Source organism: Staurois parvus, unplaced genomic scaffold (genome assembly GCF_062004578.1).
Source record: "Staurois parvus isolate SC_StPar_1 unplaced genomic scaffold, SC_StPar_1.0 ptg000647l, whole genome shotgun sequence".
Lineage (NCBI taxonomy): Eukaryota > Metazoa > Chordata > Amphibia > Anura > Ranidae > Staurois > Staurois parvus.
The window spans coordinates 1540860-1565175 of NW_028318443.1; the positions used below are offsets into that span (position 1 = coordinate 1540860).

General features: G+C 41.8%; 1 protein-coding gene across 1 annotated transcript in view; it reads right to left on the reverse strand.

The window, feature by feature from the left end:
- The window catches only part of LOC149448958 (vomeronasal type-2 receptor 26-like), a 40821-nt gene extending 32445 nt beyond the window's left edge, over window positions 1-8376 (reverse strand). The window contains exons 1-2 of the mRNA XM_089694012.1: window positions 8372-8376; window positions 3851-4072 (exon numbers count right to left, since the gene is read on the reverse strand). Of these exons, the coding sequence (XP_089550138.1) occupies window positions 3851-4072; window positions 8372-8376 (227 nt within the window). The remainder of the gene's footprint in view (window positions 1-3850; window positions 4073-8371) is intronic.
- Between the last annotated feature and the right edge of the window lie 15940 nt (window positions 8377-24316).

Consider the following 24316-nt stretch of genomic DNA (forward strand, 5'->3'; position numbering starts at 1 on the left):
AGGGTGACAGTGTGTAAAAAAACCCTAAATAATAATATAAAAACTAAAATTAAAATGTAAAAAAAAATGTTTAAAAATTATAATTTTTGGTTATAAACTAATTTGGTTTTTTTTTGTGTTACTAAAAAGATAACGGAATACATTTTGGCCAAGATTTATAATGAAATATTATTTATTTGCAAAATTTTATAAGAAAAACACTTTTTTTCAAAATTTTTGGACTTTTTCATTTACATAGCAAAAAAAAAAAAAAAATCCCAGTGGTGAATAAATACCACCAAAATAAAGCTTTATCTGTCTAAAAAAATGCATATGGGTACAGTGTTGCATGACTGCGCAATTGTCATTCATAGTGTGATAGCACTGAAAGCTGAAAATTGGCCTGGACAGGAAGGGGGTAAAAGTGTGAAGTGGTTAACACAACATTTTACTGCTGTTCCAATCTCGCTTGTATTTTTCTTACTACGAGGCACTTGAACAAGGTGTCACAAAAAAGAATGTCTCGACTCTGACAGGGATGGAATGCAACTGATCAGTGCTGTAATGTATATCTGGCACCCCACCCCAAGTGACCTTGGCCAGCTTCTCCCTTCACATGGTCCTTCTAGATAGACCGTAGGCACTTCATTCAATATATATTCTGGACACACCTCGAATACAGTGCTGTGAAAAAGTATTTGACCACTTTCTGATATTTATTTTTTTTTTTCATATTTGTCACACATAAATGATTCAGATCATCAAACACATTTTAATACACACAAAGATAACCCGTGTAAATACAAAATGCAGTTTCTAAATGAGGATTTCATTTGTTGAAAGAAAAAAGCTGTCCAAACCTGCCTAGATTTATGTGAAACGTAATTGCCCCCCTACACCTAACAACTGGTTGTGCCACACTTGGCGGCAATAACTGCAATCAATGGCAATGAATCTTTCACATCGCTGTGGAGGAATGTTGGCCCACTCTTCTTTGCAGAATTGTTTTAATTCAGCCAAATTGGAGGTTTTTCAAGCATGAACGGCCTGTTAAAGGTCATGCCACCACATCTCAATAGGATTTAAGTCCGGACTTTGGCTAGGCCACTCCAAAACCTTAATTTTGTATTTTGTTTTAGCCATTAAGAGGTGGACTTGCTGGTGCGTTTTGGACAATTGTTCCGCTGCATAACCCAAGTGCTCTTGAGCTTGAGGTCACAAACTGATGGCCGGACTAGATTTTCTGGTAGAGCACAAAATTCATGTTTTTTTCCATTATGGCAAGTCATCCAGGTCCTGAAGCTGCAGTCCCATCACACTACCACCACCATGTTTGACTGTTGGTATGATGTTCTTTTTATGAAAAGCTGTGTTAGTTTTATGCCAGACGTAATGGGATGTACATCTTCTAAAAAGTTCAACATTTGTTTCATCACTCCACAGAATATTTGCCCAAAGGTCTTGGGGATAATCAAGATGTTTTTTGGCAAATGTGAGATGAGCTTTTGTGTTCTTTTTGGTCAGCAGTGGCTTTCGCCTTGAAACTCTCCCATGGAGGCCATTTTTGCCCAGTCTCTTTCTTATTGCTGAATCATGAACACTGACCTTAACTGAGGCAAGTGAGGCCTGCAGTTCTTTTGATGTTGTTCTGGATTCTTTTATGACCTCCTGGATGAGTTGTCATTGTGCTCTTGGGGTAATCTTGTTAGACCGGCCACTCCTGGGAAGGTTCCCCACTGTTCTGAATTTTCTCCATTTGTAGATAATGGCTCTCACCATGGTTCACTGGGGTCCCAAAGCCTTAGAAATGGCTTTGTGTCCCTTTCCACATTAATACATGCCAATTACTTTGTTTCTCATCCGTTGTTGAATTTCTTTCGGTCACTTTATCAGACAGCTTCTAAAGAAGGGAGTCCGTCTCCCGAAATGCCTATCCCTATAAGGGTCTAGTATTCCATTGGACTGACATTACGGATATCTGCTCTGTTTTTATTCTCTTTGGTTTGTGAGTATACATATATATGTTTTCCAAATAAATTCGTGGTGTACCACGGTAATGCACGATGAGAGTGCACCCTTGTTTGCTTTTGTTAGACAGCTTCTATTTAAGTGATTTCTTGGTTCAACGGGTCTGGCAGTAATCAGGGTGTGGCAAGTGAAATTCAACTTTCACATATGGCCAGGCATCATTTAAGAACTGCATTTTGTATTTACTCAGGTTATCTTTGTGTAATATTAAAGTTTGTTTGATGATCTTAATCATTTAAAAAATATGAAAAATAAAAAAAATTAAAAATCAGGAATGGGCAAATACATAGGAAGCTGTATTTTGACCTCTGTGTGTGATAATGTCATCCAAACCTCATCCCTACATGTTTCATCATAAGGTCACATGACCATCAGAGAGTGATTCTCAAATTTTCTCACAAAAAGTGAGAGGAAAACCTAAATGTTATGGTTGTGGCTGGAACACTTGTGCTGGTGAAAACCATGAGGAGGTTTTCCGTCATATTCTGTTGTATCTTCAAGACAGGATACAAAAAGGAAATCTCCCCAAAAGGCACACAGACAGCACAAAAAAATTACAGGGGTTCAAACTTCAAAATCTGAAAAAAAAAAGCCACAGGTGTAAAAAATCAAGTACCTAAGCATGCAGACTTCTTCTACAAACATTGGTGAAAGAATGGGTCGCTCTCAGGAGCTCAGTGACTCCAAGCGTGGTCCCGTGATAGGTGGCCACCTGTGAAATAAGTCCATCCGTGACATTTCCTGGCTACAAAATATTCCACGCTCAACTGTTAGTGGGATTATACTAAAGTGAAAGCAACTGTGAACAACAGCAACTCAGCCACCAAGTGGTAGACCACATAACATGACAGAGCGGGGTCAGCGCATGCTGAAGTGCCAGAAGTCACCAACTGTCTGCAGAGTCAATAGCTAAAGACCTCCAAACTTGGTGTGGCCTTCAGATTAGCACAACAGTGTGTAGAGAGCTTCATGGAATGGGTTTCCATGGCCGAGCAGCTGCATCCAAGCCTTACATCACCAAGTGCAATCCAAAGCGTCGGATGCCGTGGTGTAAAGCATGCTGCCACTGAAATCTAGAGCAGTGGAGACATGTTCTCTGGAGTGACAAATCATGCTTCTCTGTCTGGCAATCTGATGGATGTGTCTGGGTTTGGCAGTTGCTAGGAGAACGGTACTTGCCTGACTGCATTGTGGCAAGTGTAAAGTTTGGTGGAGTGAGGATTATGGTGTGGGGTTGTTTTTCAGGGGTTGGGTTTGGCCCCCTAGTTCCGGTGAAGGGAACTCAAGGCGTCAGCATACCAAGACATTTTGGACAATTTCATGCTCCTAACTTTGTGGGAAGAGTTTGGAGATGGCCCCTTCCTGTTCCAACATGACTGCGCACCAGCGCACAAAGCAAGATCCATAAAGACAGGGATGAGCGGTTTGGGGTGGAGGAACTTGATTGGCCTGCACAGAGTCCTGACCTCAACCTGATAGAATACCTTTGGGATGAATTAGAGTGCAGACTGCTAGCTAGGCCCCCTCACCTGACATCAGTGCCTGACCTGACAAATGTGCTTCTGGAAGAATGGTCCAACCTTCCCATAGACACCCTCCTAAAACTTGTGGACAGCCTTCCCAGAAGAGTTGAAGCTGTTATAGCTGCAAAGGGCGGGGCCAACTCAATATTGAACCCTACGGACTAAGACTGGGAGGCCATTAAAGTTCATGTGCGTGGAAAAGCAGGCCGACCAATACGTTTGACAATATAGTGTATATACAGTACATGTATCAAAATTAACATGTAATAATTAAGAGCAATAGGATAAAAATGTTTATTTACGTTAATAGAATATCTTACTTCCTACAGATGACTTGATCTGGCCTCTGAGTGAAGGTTAATTGGGGAAATTCCTTCTCCACATGAAGGGATAATACTGCTCCTGCCATTATATCCCCATCCCAAGATACGCCCATCTGATCCGAAGAGTCCAAGGTGCATGCAGGTCCATTAGAAGACAATACCTGAATGATATAATACTGGACGATGTGCCAGAGTGACTTGTAGAACAGTGCAGTACACCTTGTAACACAAACATAACAAACATATTTCATCTTCTCATTACAGATCACTTAAAGGGAACATTTTATAGTCTAGATCAGCCTTTCTCAAACTTTTAAAACATACAAACCCTTGAAATAACGTTCTGGTCTCAGGGAACCCCTGACAAAAAAACATACTATATCTACAACTCATGATCTATTAGTGTGGTGATAAGTGAGAAGAATGTTCCTTACATTGGGAAGGATTCCCCCCTTACAGATAGCTAAAAAGATCAACGGCTGAGAGGTAGAAATAGCTCATTGCTCAGCAGGAAACCCCTAGCACCCTCTGGAAGAACCCTAGGATTCCATGCCACCCTGATTGAGAAACCCTTGTTGCTGTTTTATATTTTTTAATTTTGATAAATGTATCTTGAGGTGATTGTAGCCGTATTAGTGCATTTGCGACAGAAACAATTGAGTACTGATGTGATATTTTTTTTATTTGAACTAACATACAATTTTGAGGACAAGCTTTCAGGGTATATCCCCTTCTTCAAGGTCCAGGCAGAATGTTAGAAGAGATGTTGAAAGGGGGAGAAAAAAAAACCAGAAACACACACAAACATATGTACACAGCAATGGTTATAAGACTAGGATTAGACTAGAGATAAGACACAGCAAAAGCAAAGACTGGGGGGGACAACACTCACAGAGGGGGTCGTAAAACTGTTGGATAATGAGTGAGGAATCCCATGTCCGAATTCAGGCCGTTATCTCTTGTGTCAAATAGAATTATCATTCTTAGTTCAAAATTTTTCCTTTCCTGAATAGTTTTGAAATTTCCTTTAAGAACTAAAATATTGAGGTCTCCCATTGTGTGGTCTGGTTGTGCGAAATGGTGTTCCACAGGTGTGCAAAAGTCATCTTCTTTATGTTCCTTGATGGTATGTCTGTGCAAATTCATCCTTGTTTGCAATTTCTGTCCTGTTTCGCCAACATAAGATCCTTTGCTGCATTTTCTGCACTGGATAAGGTACTCAACATTACTAGAAGTGCAGCTGTATGAGCCGGAGATATTGAAGATCCCTTTTGAGTGATGACTTTTGCACACCTGTGGGACACCATAAGGAAGATGACTTTTGCACACCTGTGGGACACCATAAAGAAGATGACTTTTGCACCCCTTTGGGACACCATAAAGAAGATGACTTTTGCACCCCTTTGGGACACCATAAAGAAGATGACTTTTGCACACCTGTGGGACACCATAAGGAAGATGACTTTTGCACCCCTTTGGGACACCATAAAGAAGATGACTTTTGTACACCTGTGGGACACCATAAAGAAGATGACTTTTGCACCCCTTTGGGACACCATAAAGAAGATGACTTTTGCACCCCTTTGGGACACCATAAAGAAGATGACTTTTGCACACCTGTGGGACACCATAAAGGCGATGACTTTTGCACCCCTTTGGGACACCATAAAGAAGATGACTTTTGTACACCTGTGGGACACCATAAAGAAGATGACTTTTGCACACCTGTAGGACACCATAAAGACGATGACTTTTGCACCCCTTTGGGACACCATAAAGAAGATGACTTTTGCACCCCTTTGGGACACCATAAAGAAGATGACTTTTGCACACCTGTGGGACACCATAAAGAAGATGACTTTTTGCACACCTGTGGGACACCATAAAGAAGATGGCTTTTGCACCCCTTTGGGACACCATAAAGAAGATGACTTTTGCACACCTGTGGGACACCATTTCGCACAACCAGACCACACTATGGAAGACCTCAATATTTTAGCTCTTGAAGGAAATTTCAAAACTATTCAGGAAAGGAAAACGTTTGAACTAAGAATGATAATTCTATTTGACACAAGAGATAACGGCCTTAATTTGGACATGGGATTCCTCACTCATTATCCAACAGTTTTACGACCCCCCCTGTGAGTGTTGTCCCCCCCCAGTCTTTGCTTTTGCTGTGTCTTATCTCTAGTCTAATCCTATTCTTATAACTATTGCTGTGTACATTTGTTTGTGTGTTTCCTTCTGGGGTTTTTTTCTCTCCCCTTTTCAACATCTCTTCTAACATTCTGCTAAAACTTTGTGAAGTAGTACTGCCTGGACCTTGAAGAAGGGGATATACCCTGAAAAAGCTTGTCCTCAAAATTGTATGTTAGTGCAAATAAAAAACGTATCACGTCAGTACTCAATTGATAAATGTATCTAATATTTGTTTTGCACATAAAAAAGGTAACAAATGACCAAAGGATATTCCAAGCTTTGTCAAAAGAAAGAACACAGTAGGCGCCGCCTGCTTTGAGTTAATATTTGTCTGACTAATAGATCTGATACATCTGTATGTGGGTGGAGCAACTACTTTGATAATGCAGATTTGAAAATGTAGATTTGTAATTTTTAAAGACATACAGTATATTTGAAATGTATTTTTAAAAATATGTTTTTCCATATATTTTGAAATAAAAACGCATTTCAACATGCAGTATATATTTTTGTTGAAATATATTTTGAAATATATTGAATACGGCCAAAATTGTAGTGTTTCAAATATAGGTCAATATATTTAGGAAGAATATTTTTAAAATATATTTAAAATATATAGATTTGCTGCACATTGCGTTGCTGAAAAGTTCTCTCTAATTTTAATCAACTTAAAAGAGAATATGTATTAAATATAAACGATGGAACTGAGATGCTGTTTTGTACTATGAATGGTGTTTCTGTTAAAAGAGAATATTTATTAAATAAAAACAATGGAATTGAGATGCTGTTTTGTACTATGAATGGTGTTTCTGTTATTACAATTTTATTTTATTTTACAATTTTTTTTTTTTTTTTAATTCAGAAAGAGCACATTGAAACAATGAAGTTATAGCTTTGCTGTACATTAAGGTGCTGAAAAGTTCTCTCTAATTTTAATCAACTTAAAAGAAAATATTTATTAAATATAAACAATGGAAGTGAGATGCTGTTTCTGTTTCTGTTATTACAATTTTTTGTATTTATTTATTTTTGAAATTCAGAAAGAGCACATTGAAACAATGAAGTTATAGCTTTGCTGCACATTGCGGTGTTGAAAATTTCTCTCTGATTTTAATCAAATTAAAAGTGAATATTTATTAAATTAAAAACAATGGAACTGAGATGCTGGTTTGTACTATGAATGGTTTTTCTGTTATTACAATTTTATTTTATTTTACTATTTATTTTTTTTTTAATTCAGAAAGAGCACATTGAAACAATGAAGTTATAGCTCTGTTGCACATTGCGATGCTGAAAATTGCTCTCTAATTTTAATCAAATTAAAAGCAAATATTTATTAAATATAAACAATGGAAGTGAGATGCTGTTTTGTAGTATGAATGTTGTTTCTGTTATTACAATTTTTTTTATTTATTTATTTTTGAAATTCAGAAAGAGCACATTGAAACAATGAAGTTATAGCTTTGCTGTACATTAAGGTGCTGAAAAGTTCTCTCTAATTTTAATCAACTTAAAAGAAAATATGTATTAAATAAAAACAATGAAACTGAGATGCTGGTTTGTACTATGAATGGTTTTTCTGTTATTACAATTTTATTTTATTTTACTATTTTTTTTTTTTTAATTCAGAAAGAGCACATTGAAACAATGAAGTTATAGCTCTGTTGCACATTGCGATGCTGAAAATTTCTCTCTAATTTTAATCAAATTAAAAGCAAATACGTATTAAATATAAACAATGGAAGTGAGATGCTGTTTTGTACTATGAATGTTGTTTCTGTTATTACAATTTTTTTTATTTATTTATTTTTGAAATTCAGAAAGAGCACATTGAAACAATGAAGTTATAGCTTTGCTGCACATTGCGCTGCTGAAAATTTCTCTCTGATTTTAATCAAATTAAAAGTGAATATTTATTAAATAAAAACAATGGAACCGAGATGCTGGTTTGTACTATGAATGGTGTTTCTGTTATTACAATTTTATTTTATTTTACTATTTTTTTTTTTAATTCAGAAAGAGCACATTGAAACAATGACGTTATAAATTTGCTGCACATTACGGAGTTGAAAAGTTCTCTCTGATTTTAATCAAATTAAAAGTGAATACGTATTAAATAAAAACAATGGAAGTGAGATGCTGTTTTGTACTATGAATGGTGTTTCTGTTATTACAATTTTATATTTTTTTTTAGAAATGCAGAAAGAGCACAAAAACTAAACAATGAAGTTATAGCTTTGCTGCACATTGCGGTGTTCTCTATAATACGGCTCTGAAAAAAGTTATATGTTGCACACCTACTGCCCAGTAATTACATACCTCATTATAATGTAGTGTACATTCACTTGCTCTGGATAACACAGACTGTTAACATGAATCCCTCAAATAAATATATATAGAGGGATTCTTCAGTCCCAGATGAACATTAAAGATGACAGTTAAATTGATACCTCGGGGAACATTAATAAAACACGTTTACAGCTGACCTATGTACGGTATGAAGAACATATGTTATTTCTATCATGCTCTCATTCAAAGTGATTTTTTTCTTTTTTTTTTTTTTTTTAAATGTACATTTTTAATGCAACATTCAAAATAACAAAAAAATAAAATAAACTGAAAAAAAAATGAAAAAAATGTTCAAATATAATGTAATGTCATTTCATTTCAAGGTGCAGCCACTAAAATGCATTGGGTGTATTTTTCCCTTCTTGTAACCAATTGAACCATACCAAACATTGGACTCTATTACAACATTGGACTCCTGACCAAGATTCAAATTTTTCCTGACGATATCCAAACCAATCACAAAAAAAAAAAACTTTTTAGTGCCATTCTACTTTAACAGAAGTTATACGTGCTTAATATTTGTACAGTAATTTGAACTCTACAAAGTAGTTTTTTTTTCAGTTTTGAAATATTTTTTTATTTTTTATTTAACAATAAAATAAATGAACCACTTGTCCCCTTTATCCCCTTCCTGACCAGGCCATATTTTTCTATTTGGCACTGAGATAGTTTAACTGACAATCGTGCGGTCATGCAACGCTGTAACCAAAAGAAATGTATATCATTTTTTCACACAAATAGAGCTTTCTTTTTGTGGTATTTGATCACCACTGGTTTTTTTTTATTTTTTTATTATATAAACAGAAGAAAAAAAAACAATATTTTTTACTTTCTTCTATAAAATATATTCAGTAAAAATGCAAAAATATAAAAAATTTTTTTTTATAAATTTAGGCCAATATGTATTCTGCTACATTTTTTTTTTTGAGAAAAAAAATCCCAATAAGTGTATTTTGATTGATCTGTGCAAAAGTTATAGTATCTTAAAACTATGAGATATATACTGGAATTTTTATTTATATGCTGTATATACAGTTTTTTTTAATTTATTTCAGGTACTTATATAGCAGCGTCAATTTACGCAGTGCTTTACATATATATTGTACATTCACATCAGTCCCTAACCCTCAAGGGGAGTACAATCTAAGGTCCCTAACCCTCAAGGGGCGTACAATCTAAGGTCCCTAACTCACATTCATACATTCACATACTAGGGACAATTTAGACAGGAGCCAATTAACTTACCAGCATGTCTTTGGAGTGTGGGAGGAAACCGGAGTACCCGGACGAAACCCACGCAGGCACAGGGAGAACATGCAAACTCCAGGCAGGTGGTGCCGTGGTTGGGATCCAAACCAATGACCCAAGTACTGCCAGGCAGAAGTGCTAACCACTTAGCCACTGTGCTGAATATACAGCAAGTTAAACAAGTATTGAACATGTCACCATTTTTCTCAGTAAATATATTTCTAAAGGTGCTATGAAATTTTCATTTCATTTTAATTGTTGGTAACAACCCATGCAATCCATACATGCAAAGAAACCAAAACAAATACGTTCAGAAATGAAGTTATGTATAATAAAATGGAATGACACAGGGAAAAAGTATTGAACACATGAAGAATGGGAGGTGCAAAAAGGCATGGAAAGCCAAAACACCAGCTGAAATCTATCAGTAATTATAAAGCAATCCTGCCCCTAGTCACTGCAAATTAATATCAGCTGGTTCAGTCTCAACTGATGGCCTATAAAAAGGTGCTTCATTACCAAGGTGTCACACAAAACGCAAAAAGCTCTCTCAAGACCTTTGCAACCTTATTGTTGAACTTCTGAATGTTCCAGTGAGCACTGTTGGGGCCATAATCACGAATTGGAAAGAACATCATTTCACCACAAACCGGCCACAATCAGGTGATCCTCACAAGATTTCTGACAGAGGAGTGAAAAGAATTAACAGAAGAGTTGTCCAAGAGCCAAGGACCACTTGTGGAGAGCTTCAGAAAGATTTGGAATTAGCAGGTGCAATTGTTTCAAAGAAAACAATGAGTAATGCACCGCCATGGCCTGTATGCACGTCACCACGCAAGACTTCATTGCTGAAGAAAAAGCATGTTGAAGCTCCTCAAAAGTTTGCTGCACAACATTTAGACAAGCCTGTGAAATACCGGGAGAAAATAGTCTGGTCAGAACTCTTTGGATGCCATAATACACACCATGTTTGGAGGTCAATTACCACTGCACATCACCCCAAAAACACCATACCAACTGTGAAGCATGGAGGTGGGAACATCATGGTGTGGGGCTGGTTTTCAGCATACAGTACTGGCAAACTTCATGTCATTGAAGTAAGGATGAATGGAAAAATGTACCAAGACATTGTTGATAAAAATCTGCTGCCATCTACCAGGATGATGAAGATGAAACGAGGGAGGACATTTCAGCCAGACAATGATCCCAAACACAAAGCCAACAAAACTCTCAATTGGTTTCAAAGAAAGAAAATAAAGCTGCTGGAATGGCCCAGCCAATAACCTGTATCCAATAGAAAACCTATGGAAAAAATTAAAGATCAGAGTTCATAGAAGAGACCTACAGAACCTTCAAGATTTGAAAAGTAGAATGTGATTTGTGTGGAAGAATGGGCCAAAATCACACCTGAGCAATACATGCAATTAGTTTCTCCATACAGGAGGCGTCTTGAAGCCGTCATTACCAACAAAGGATTTTGTACGAAGTATTAAATACATTTCAGTTAATGTGTTCAATACTTTTTCCCTGTGCCATTCCATTTTATTACACATAACCTCATTTCTGAACGTATTTGTTTTGGTTTCTTTGTATGGATGGATTGCATGGGCTGTTACCAATGTGGCGAACATTTCATGTAGCACCTTTAGTAATATAGTTACCTAGAAAAATGGTGAAATTTTTCAATTCTTAATTTATACACTATGATGATCATATTAAATAGTAGATGATGTTGTTATATAAATGAAATTAAGTGGATATTAAGATCAGGGAATGTGATACAATGCTACCTAATGCCAATTAACATTTTCTAGATTTACAAACTTTAAAATAGCAATGAAGACAGTAAACACCATTATTCTTGTTTACAGTGCCTTGAAAAAGTCTTCATACCCCTTGATATTTTCCACATTTTGTTCATGTTACAACCAAAAACATAAATGTATTTTATTGGGATTTGATGTGATGGACCAACACAAAGTGGCACATAATTGTGAAGTGGAAGGAAAATGAGAAATGGTTTTCAAAATGTTTTACAAATAAATCTGTGAAAAGTGTGGCGGCATTTGTATTCAGCCCCCCCAGTGTCAATACTTTGTCGAACCCCCTTTCCCAGCAATTTCCCTGCAATTCCAAAAAGTCTTTTTGGGGATGTCTCTCCCAGCTTTGCACATCTAGAGAGGGACATTTCTGCCCATTCTTCTTTGCAGAATCACTCAAGCTCTGTCAGATTGGATGGAGAGCGTCTGGGAACAGCAAATTTTGAATCTTGCCACAGATTCTCCATAGGATTTAGGTCTGGACTGTGACTGAGCCATTCTAACACATGAATATGCTTTGATCTAAACCATTCCATTGCAGCTCTGGCTGGATGTTTAGGGTCGTTGTCCTGCTGGAAGGTGAACCTCCGCCTCAGTCTCAAGTCTTTTGCATACTCCAACAGGTTTTCTTCTAAGATGGCCCTGTATTTGGCTCCATCCATATTCCCACCAACTCTAACCAGCTGCCCTGTCCCTGCTGAAGATAAACATCCCCACAACATGATGCTGCCACCACCATATATCACAGTGGGGATGGTGTGTTCAGGGTGATGTGCAGTGTTAGTTTCCCCCCACACATAGCGTTTTGCTTTTAGGCCAAAAAGTTCCATTTTGGTCTCATTTGACCATAGCCCCTTCTTCCACGTTTGCTGTGTCCCCCACAGATGGGAATTCGTATAGCTTTCTTTCAACAACGGCTTTCTTCTTGCCACTCTTCCATAAAGGCTGGATTTGTGGAGTGCACGACTAATAGTTGTCCTTTGGACAGATTATGCAACCTAAGCTGTGGATCCCTGCAGCTCCTCCAGAGTTTCCATGGGCCTCTTGGCTGCTTTTCTGATGAATGCTCTCCTTGCCTGGCCTATCAGTTTAGGTGGACGGCCATGTCTTGGTAGGTTTGCAGTTGTCCCATACTCTCCATTTTCGGATGATGGATTGAACAGTTCTCCGTGAGATGTTCAAAGCCTGGGATATATTTTATTATAACCTAACCCTGCTTTAAACTTCACAACTTTATCCATGACCTGTCTGGTGTGTTTCTTGGCCTTCATGATGCTGTTTGTTCACTAATGTTCTCTAACAAACCTCTGAGAGCTTCACAGAACAGTTGTATTTATACTGAGATTAAATTACACAGGGGGACTCTGTTTACTAATTAGGTGACTTCTGAAGGCAATTGGTTCGACTAGATTTTAGTTAGGGGTATCAGAGTAAAGGGGGCTGAATACAAATGCCGCCACACTTTTCACATATTTATTTGTAAAAACAATTGATAATTTCCCTTCCACTTTACAATTATGTGCCACTTTGTGTTGGTCTATCACATCAAATCCCAATAAAATACATTGACGTTTTTGGTTGTAACTTAACAAAATTTGAAAAATTTCAAGGGGTATGAATACTTTTTCAAGGCACTATATATACATATATATATATATATATATACAGTATCTCCCAGAAGTGAGTTCACCCTCACATTTTTGTAAATATTTGATTCTCTCTTTTCATGTGACAACACTGAAGAAATGACACTTTGCTACAATGTGACGTAGTCAGTGTACAGCTTGTATAACATGTAAATTTGCTGTCCCCTCAAAATAACTCAACACACCGCCATTAATGTCTAAACCGCTGGCAACAAAAGTGAGTCCACCCCTAAGTGACAAGGTCTAAATTTGTCTCAAAGTGTCAATATTTTGTGTGGCCAGCATTATTTTCCAGCACTGCCTTAACCCTCTTGGGATGGAGTTCACCAGAGCTTCACAAGTTGCCACTGGAGTCCTCTTCCACTCCTCCATGATGACATCACGGAGCTGGTGGAAGTTAGGAACCTTGCGCTCCTCCACCTTCCATTTGAGGATGCCCCACAGATGCTCAATAGGGTTTAGGTCTGGAGACATGCTTGGCCAGTTCACCTTTACCCTCAGCTTCTGTAGCAAGGCAGTGGTCATCTTGGAGTTGTGTTTGGGGTTGTTATCATGTTAAAATACTGCCCTGCGACCCAATCTCCGAAGGGAGGGGATCATGCTCTGCTTCAGTATGCCACAGTACATGTTGGCATTCGTGGTTCCCTCAATGAACTGTAGCTCCCCAGTGCCGGCAGCACTCATGCAGCCCCAGACCATGACACTCCCACCACCATGCTTGACTGTAGACAAGACATACTTGTCTTTGTACTCCTCACCTGGTTGCTGCCACACACGCTTGACACCATCTGAACCAAATCAGTTGATCTTGGTGTCATCAGACCAGAGAACATGGTTCCAGTAATCCATGTCCTTAGTCTGCTTGTCTTCAGCAAACTGTTTGCGGTCTTTCTTGGTCATCATCTTTAGAAGAGGCTTCCTTCTGGGACAACAGCTATGCAGACCAATTTGATGCAGTGTGCGGCGTATGGTCTGAGCACTGACAGGCTGATCCCCCACCCCTTCAACCTCTGCAGCAATGCTGGCAGCACTCATTCGTCTATTTCCCAAAGACAACCTCTGGATATGACGCTGAGCACGTGCACTCAACTTCTTTGGTCTGCCATGGTGAGGCCTGTTCTGAGTGGAACCTGTCCTGTTAAACTGCTGTATGGTCTTGGCCACCGTGCTGCAGCTCAGTTTCAGGGTCTTGGCAATCTTCTTATAGCCTAGGCCATCTTTTTGTAGAGCAACAATTATTTTTTTCAGATCCTCGGAGAGTTCTTTGCCATTATGTGCCATGTTGAACTTCCAGTGACCATTATGAGAGAGTGAGAGCGATAACCCCAAATGTAACCCACCCGCTCCCCATTCACACCTGAGACCTTGTAACACTAACGAGTCACATGACCCCGGGGAGGGAAAACGGCTAATTGGGCCAAATTTGGACCTTGTCACTTAGGGGTGGACTCACTTTTGTTGCCAGCGGTTTAGACATTAATGGCGGTGTGTTGAGTTATTTTGAGGGGGCAGCAAATTTACATGTTATACAAGCTGTACACTGACTACGTCACATTGTAGCAAAAGTGTCATTTCTTCAGCGTTGTCACATGAAAAGAGAGAATCAAATACTTACGAAAATGTGAGGGGTGGACTCACTTCTGTGAGATACTGTATAAGTATATATATATATATATATCATTATTTTTATTAATGATAGATCAAATAGGTGACCTCTTATCAGCATATGGCAACAGTTAAAGCAACCCTACCAGTAAAGGAATAAATGAAATAAATAAACATTTGTTTTCCTATTAAATGCTTTACAAGATAGAACTACTTTGTTAACCGCTTGCTGACCATCTCACATATGAATACGATGGCAGAGCATCTCTCAAGCGCTGGATCAGATAGCTGATGCGTTATCCAGCTCTTTCAGGTAGGGGGCGTGCTCGCTGGCCTCCCTGCCTGTGCTTTAATTAGTCACAGTGCAAGCTGACGGCCGGGACAATGCTTGACAGCCGGGACCTGCTCTTTGGCAGAGAGGATCACAGGACAGAGCTCTATGATTGTAAGTAAGATTAGGAAAAATTCGATTCGCGCCGAATCCGAAAATTAGCAGACTTCGGGTGCACGAATCGAATTTTTCCAAAAATGGGGCGACATGTGTGGCGACGGAGCGGGGATCTCTGGGAAGGCGCGCAGACAAGGCGCGCTGACCCATAATGCATTCATTCATGACATGTGATCGCATTAGCCAATCAGCAGCCAGCCAGCCAGCACTGTGTAATGGTGGAGCTATAAATTGCGGCCATCTTAGAATTCTCCATTAGCCTACGGTCATTCAAGAGAGACAGACCTCTCTGTATTAGGGACAGAGGTAGGGCCACAGAGACTTTAGGGCCACAGAATCGTAACTAAGGGACACAGAATTGTTACTCAGGGACACAGAATTGTTACTCAGGGACAGACACAGAATTGTTACTCAGGGACACAGAATTGTTACTCAGGGACAGACACAGAATTGTTACTCAGGGACACAGAATTGTTACTCAGGGACACAGAATTGTTACTGAGGGACACAGAATTGTTACTCAGGGACAGACACAGAATTGTTACTCAGGGACACAGAATTGTTACTCAGGGACACAGAATTGTTACTCAGGGACAGACACAGAATTGTTACTCAGGGACACAAAATTGTTACTCAGGGACACAGAATTGTTACTCAGGGACACAGAATTGTTACTCAGGGACAGACACAGAATTGTTACTCAGGGACACAGAATTGTTACTCAGGGACACAGAATTGTTACTCAGGGACAGACACAGAATTGTTACTCAGAGACACAGAATTGTTACTCAGGGACACAGAATTGTTACTGAGGGACACAGAATTGTTACTCAGGGACAGACACAGAATTGTTACTCAGGGACACAGAATTGTTACTCAGGGACACAGAATTGTTACTCAGGGACAGACACAGAATTGTTACTCAGGGACACAGAATTGTTACTCAGGGACAGACACAGAATTGTTACTCAGGGACAAAGAATTGTTACTCAGGGACACAGAATTGTTACTGAGGGACACAGAATTGTTACTCAGGGACACAGAATTGCTACTCAGGGACACAGAATTGTTACTCAGGGACAGACACAGAATTGTTACTCAGGGACACAGAATTGTTACTCAGGGACACAGAATTGTTACTGAGGGACACAGAATTGTTACTCAGGGACAGACACAGAATTGTTACTCAGGGACACAGAATTGTTACTCAGGGACACAGAATTGTTACTCAGGGACAGACACAGAATTGTTACTCAGGGACACAGAATTGTTACTCAGGGACACAGAATTGTTACTCAGGGACAGACACAGAATTGTTACTCAGGGACACAGAATTGTTACTGAGGGACACAGAATTGTTACTCAGGGACAGACACAGAATTGTTACTCAGGGACACAGAATTGTTACTCAGGGACACAGAATTGTTACTGAGGGACACAGAATTGTTACTCAGGGACAGACACAGAATTGTTACTCAGGGACACAGAATTGTTACTCAGGGACACAGAATTGTTACTCAGGGACAGACACAGAATTGTTACTCAGGGACACAGAATTGTTATTCAGGGACAGACACAGAATTGTTACTCAGGGACACAGAATTGTTACTCAGGGACACAGAATTGTTACTGAGGGACACAGAATTGTTACTCAGGGACAGACACAGAATTGTTACTCAGGGACACAGAATTGTTATTCAGGGACACAGAATTGTTACTCAGGGACAGACACAGAATTGTTACTCAGGGACACAGAATTGTTATTCAGGGACAGACACAGAATTGTTACTCAGGGACACAGAATTGTTACTCAGGGACACAGAATTGTTACTGAGGGACACAGAATTGTTACTCAGGGACAGACACAGAATTGTTACTCAGGGACACAGAATTGTTACTCAGGGACACAGAATTGTTACTCAGGGACAGACACAGAATTGTTACTCAGGGACGCAGAATTGTTACTCAGGGACACAGAATTGTTACTCAGGGACAAAGAATTGTTACTCAGGGACACAGAATTGTTACTCAGGGACAGACACAGAATTGTTACTCAGGGACAGACACAGAATTGTTACTCAGGGACACAGAATTGTTACTCAGGGACAGACACAGAATTGTTACTCAGGGACACAGAATTGTTACTCAGGGACACAGAATTGTTACTGAGGGACACAGAATTGTTACTCAGGGACAGACACAGAATTGTTACTCAGGGACAGACACAGAATTGTTACTCAGGGACACAGAATTGTTACTCAGGGACACAGAATTGTTACTCAGGGACAGACACAGAATTGTTACTCAGGGACACAGAATTGTTACTCAGGGACACAGAATTGTTACTCAGGGACAGACACAGAATTGTTACTCAGAGACACAGAATTGTTACTCAGGGACACAGAATTGTTACTGAGGGACACAGAATTGTTACTCAGGGACAGACACAGAATTGTTACTCAGGGACACAGAATTGTTACTCAGGGACACAGAATTGTTACTCAAGGACAGACACAGAATTGTTACTCAGGGACACAGAATTGTTACTCAGGGACAGACACAGAATTGTTACTCAGGGACACAGAATTGTTACTCAGGGACACAGAATTGTTACTCAGGGACACAGAATTGTTACTCAGGGACAGACACAGAATTGTTACTCAGGGACACAGAATTGTTACTCAGGGACACAGAATTGTTACTCAGGGACAGACACAGAATTGTTACTCAGGGACACAGAATTGTTACTCAGGGACACAGAATTGTTACTCAGGGACAGACACAGAATTGTTACTCAGGGACACAGAATTGTTACTCAGGGACACAGAATTGTTACTGAGGGACACAGAATTGTTACTCAGGGACAGACACAGAATTGTTACTGAGGGACACAGAATTGTTACTCAGGGACACAGAATTGTTACTGAGGGACACAGAATTGTTACTCAGGGACAGACACAGAATTGTTACTCAGGGACACAGAATTGTTACTCAGGGACAGACACAGAATTGTTACTCAGGGACAGACACAGAATTGTTACTCAGGGACAGACACAGAATTGTTACTCAGGGACACAGAATTGTTACTGAGGGACACAGAATTGTTACTCAGGGACAGACACAGAATTGTTACTCAGGGACACAGAATTGTTACTCAGGGACACAGAATTGTTACTCAGGGACAGACACAGAATTGTTACTCAGGGACACAGAATTGTTATTCAGGGACAGACACAGAATTGTTACTCAGGGACACAGAATTGTTACTCAGGGACACAGAATTGTTACTGAGGGACACAGAATTGTTACTCAGGGACAGACACAGAATTGTTACTCAGGGACACAGAATTGTTACTCAGGGACACAGAATTGTTACTCAGGGACAGACACAGAATTGTTACTCAGGGACACAGAATTGTTACTCAGGGACAGACACAGAATTGTTACTCAGGGACACAGAATTGTTACTCAGGGACACAGAATTGTTACTGAGGGACACAGAATTGTTACTCAGGGACAGACACAGAGTTGTTACTCAGGGACACAGAATTGTTACTCAGGGACACAGAATTGTTACTCAGGGACACAGAATTGTTACTCAGGGACAGACACAGAATTGTTACTCAGGGACACAGAATTGTTACTCAGGGACAGACACAGAATTGTTACTCAGGGACACAGAATTGTTACTGAGGGACACAGAATTGTTACTCAGGGACAGACACAGAATTGTTACTCAAGGACACAGAATTGTTACTCAGGGACACATAATTGTTACTCAGGGACACAGAATTGTTACTCAGGGACACATAATTGTTACTCAGGGACAGACACAGAATTGTTACTCAGGGACACAGAATTGTTACTCAGGGACACAGAATTGTTACTCAGGGACACAGAATTGTTACTCAGGGACAGACACAGAGTTGTTACTCAGGGACACAGAATTGTTACTCAGGGACACAGAATTGTTACTCAGGGACAGACACAGAATTGTTACTCAGGGACACAGAATTGTTACTCAGGGACACAGAATTGTTACTCAGGGACACAGAATTGTTACTCAGGGAAAGACACAGAATTGTTACTCAGGGACACAGAATTGTTACTCAGGGACACAGAATTGTTACTCAGGGACAGACACAGAATTGTTACTCAGGGACACAGAATTGTTACTCAGGGACACAGAATTGTTACTGAGGGACACAGAATTGTTACTCAGGGACAGACACAGAATTGTTACTCAGGGACACAGAATTGTTACTCAGGGACAGAGAATTGTTACTGAGGGACACAGAATTGTTACTCAGGGACAGACACAGAATTGTTACTCAGGGACACAGAATTGTTACTCAGGGACAGACACAGAATTGTTACTCAGGGACAGACACAGAATTGTTACTCAGGGACACAGAATTGTTACTCAGGGACACAGAATTGTTACTGAGGGACACAGAATTGTTACTCAGGGACAGACACAGAATTGTTACTCAGGGACACAGAATTGTTACTCAGGGACACAGAATTGTTACTCAGGGACAGACACAGAATTGTTACTCAGGGACACAGAATTGTTATTCAGGGACAGACACAGAATTGTTACTCAGGGACACAGAATTGTTACTCAGGGACACAGAATTGTTACTGAGGGACACAGAATTGTTACTCAGGGACAGACACAGAATTGTTACTCAGGGACATAGAATTGTTATTCAGGGACACAGAATTGTTACTCAGGGACAGACACAGAATTGTTACTCAGGGACACAGAATTGTTATTCAGGGACAGACACAGAATTGTTACTCAGGGACACAGAATTGTTACTCAGGGACACAGAATTGTTACTGAGGGACACAGAATTGTTACTCAGGGACAGACACAGAATTGTTACTCAGGGACACAGAATTGTTACTCAGGGACACAGAATTGTTACTCAGGGACAGACACAGAATTGTTACTCAGGGACACAGAATTGTTACTCAGGGACAGACACAGAATTGTTACTCAGGGACACAGAATTGTTACTCAGGGACACAGAATTGTTACTGAGGGACACAGAATTGTTACTCAGGGACAGACACAGAGTTGTTACTCAGGGACACAGAATTGTTACTCAGGGACACAGAATTGTTACTCAGGGACACAGAATTGTTACTCAGGGACAGACACAGAATTGTTACTCAGGGACACAGAATTGTTACTCAGGGACACAGAATTGTTACTCAGGGACAGACACAGAATTGTTACTCAAGGACACAGAATTGTTACTCAGGGACACATAATTGTTACTCAGGGACACAGAATTGTTACTCAGGGACACATAATTGTTACTCAGGGACAGACACAGAGTTGTTACTCAGGGACACAGAATTGTTACTCAGGGACACAGAATTGTTACTGAGGGACACAGAATTGTTACTCAATGACAGACACAGAATTGTTACTCAGGGACACAGAATTGTTACTCAGGGACACAGAATTGTTACTCAGGGACACAGAATTGTTACTCGGGGACAGACACAGAATTGTTACTCAGGGACACAGAATTGTTACTCAGGGACACAGAATTGTTACTCAGGGACAGACACAGAATTGTTACTCAGGGACACAGAATTGTTACTCAGGGACAGACACAGAATTGTTACTCAGGGACACAGAATTGTTACTCAGGGACACAGAATTGTTACTCAGGGACAGACACAGAATTGTTACTCAGGGACACAGAATTGTTACTCAGGGACACAGAATTGTTACTGAGGGACACAGAATTGTTACTGAGGGACACAGAATTGTTACTCAGGGACACAGAATTGTTACTCAAGGACACAGAATTGTTACTGAGGGACACAGAATCGTTACTCAGGGACACAGAATCGTTACTCAGGGACACAGAATCGTTACTCAGGGACACAGAATTGTTACTCAGGGACACAGAATCGTTACTGAGGGACACAGAATCGTTACTGAGGGACACAGAATCGTTACTGAGGGACACAGAATCGTTACTCAGGGACACAGAATCGTTACTGAGGGACACAGAATCGTTACTCAGGGACACAGAATCGTTACTCAGGGACACAGAATTGTTACTCAGGGACACAGAATTGTTACTGAGGGACACAGAATCGTTACGTTATTTTTGGGGTGCTTATAGAATTAAAGAGTATGTCAGACAACACGCAGAGGAGTGGCAGAGGAGGCAATGTTTAAGGAGCAAGCAGACGTGGCAGCAGAGGAAGCACTAGTCGCAGCCAGAGGCCAGTGCTCCCGGTGTCATCCAGCGGTCGTGTCTCCACCGACAACCCTGCCGTCATCGATTGGTTGGCTCGGTCGTCTTCCTCTTCCCAGGTCACCTCTGACACCTACAGCCAATGGTCGGTGGGTACGTCAGACACAACCGTTAGTTGGCATGGCCCGGGAGCAAGCCCACTGAAATCACGTGTCCTCTACCTGCCCCTGTCCTTTGGTGTTCCCTCACCAAGCGAAGTATCGCATGCTGTGGGCTCAGCCCCACTGTACAGTGAGGAAGAGCTAACAGAGGGCGGTCAGGAACGGGGGGAGACATCCGCCTCTTCAGCAGCCAGGCGAAGAAGTACTGGCGAGGAGAGTGGCTCGGTAGCCGGTCTAGAGACAGGTCTGTCTCCTGACCCACACGCAGCCGAGGGGGCTAGTAGTGAGGCGGAGACCCTAATTGATGATGATGAGGCTGATCGCACTTGGCAGCCTCGTCGTCATCAGGCTATTGCTTCCGCATCATCAGGAGAAGAGGGTGCCAGCTTGGCAGCGAGCAAAACAGTCGGTGGGTTGCCCAGGAGGCAGCAGGGTCGCAGCAGTGCCAGTGGAGGCAAACGGCCACGGAGTAGAGCACCAGCTCCACTGCAGCCTACCACCACGGCCAGTAGTGGTGCCGGTGTGCACGGAGGAAGTAGCAGTCAGCCAGTGAGGAGTAGCGGGGGCAAAGTTTCCTACTCGGTGTGGCAATTTTTCGTCAAGCCGCCCGAGGAAGTAAACGTAGCCGTATGTCGACTATGTGGCCAGAAAGTCAAGCGTGGCCAGGGGGCCCATGTTGGGACTACAGCGTTGTGTCAGCATATGCAGCGTCGCCATTCGGTGGCCTGGGAAAACCGTGATAAAGATACGGCGGTTCTGCCTGCCCCAGCCCCCGCTCCATCACCCGCTCCGTTACTTGCTCCGTCACCCGACGTCAATCGCCCTGTATCAGCCAGTCAAGGCTCCAACACCTCTGCTGAGGGGAGTTGTCGCTCGTTGGCATCTTCCGCTCGTTCAGATGCTCCTTCTCCTGCTACTCCTCTTCACGGATTCCGTCAGCAGTCTTTCTTGGAATCCGTTTCCAAGAGACAACAGTTTGCGAGCACGCACCCGACGGTGCAAAAGCTGAACGTCCTCCTGTCCAAGTTGCTGGTGCTGCAGTCCCTCCCTTTCCAAGTGGTGGACTCAGCACCTTTCCGAGAAATGATGGCTTGTGCCGCGCCGCGGTGGAGAGTGCCAAGCCGGCATTTCTTCGCCAAAAAGGCAGTGCCAGCCCTGCATTCACATGTAGAAGAGATGTTGGGCCAGTCTTTGAGCATGTCTATCTCTGCCAAAGTGCACGGCAGCGCCGACGTGTGGAGCTGTAACTACGGTCAGGGACAGTACATGTCATTTACGGCCCACTGGGTGAACGTGGTGCCGGCACAGCCGCACCAGCAACTTGGACAGGTCACGCCGCTTTTGCCTCCACGTTTGCACGTCCTTGGTCCAGCAAAGATGTCCGCCTCTACCACCTCTTCTTCCGCCGTGTCCTCAGCCGCCACCCCCGTGCCAAGTCCCATTACCCGACCGGCATATCACATGTGCAGGGCGCAACGGTGTCACGCTGTGCTGCACCTGGTATGCCTTGGCGAACGTAGTCACACAGGGGAGGAACTTCTGAGTGTAATGAACAGAGAAATCAACAGATGGCTGTCTCCGCGCAAACTGAAAATCGGAACCATGTTGACCGACAACGGAAAGAACATGGTGTCTGCTCTGCGTCAAAGAAGGTTGTGCCATGCGCCATGCATGGCTCACGTGTTCAATCTGGTTGTCAAGCGGTTCCTAAAATCCACCATCCCACTGCAAGACATCCTTAAAATGTCACGTAAACTTTGCATGCATTTCAGCCATTCCTACACCGCAAAGCACACCCTCCTTGAGCTGCAGCGGCAGAACGGAATTCCACAGCATCGCCTGATCTGCGACATTGCAACAAGGTGGAATTCAACCCTACATATGTTAGACCACCTTTACGAACAGCGAAAGGCCATCACAGATTTCCTGATGTTACAAGCGGATAAAGGTACTCCCCTGTGTAACTTAGATGTCAGCCATTGGCAGCTCACGCGTGACACCTGCCGCTTGCTCAGGCCCTTTGAGGAGGCCACGCTATTCGTGAGTCGGCAGGACTATGGGATGAACAACGTCATTCCTCTGTTGCACGTCCTGGAACAAATGCTGTTAACAATGGCTGGTCAGGGTGCGGTAGACGTGGCGCACAGATCTCAACGCCACATGACCCCTGTGGGGGCAGGCCAGGAAGAAGAGGAGGAGGTAGAGGAGGACATTGGTGCTCAGGAATTATTGAGTGAAATGGGTGGTTTTTCCACTCAGCGGACAGGAGTGGAGGAGCAGGAGCATCTGGTAGAGGAGGAGGAGGAGGAGACAGAGGACCCAGACGCACCGTGGCAGTATGCTGTGGAGATGGAGGCAGGGAGTCCCTCACATTCCTTGGCACAAATGGCCCATAGCATGCTCGGTTGCTTGCGTAGCGACAGCCGAATAATAACCATCAGATAGAGGGATGACTTTTGGCTGTCCACCTTGTTGGACCCTCGCTACCGTTCAAAAATGGTGGCCTTTTTCACACCTGCTGAGAGGGAGGCCAAAATAAATTACTATAAAAACCACCTATGTAGTCAGTTGGTCTCTGCCTTTCTGCGCCAACGTCCATCCTCAGACACTGTGGGCCCTGTGCGCTCGCGTTCCGCTGCCATGGCAGCAGGGGAGGGGTGGGGTGGTAGGAGCAGTGGCAGCTCCACCAGCAGCGGCTGCCTCAGTCTGCAGTCGATGATGAGTAGCTTTCTTCACCAGCGCAGTGAGGAAACTACT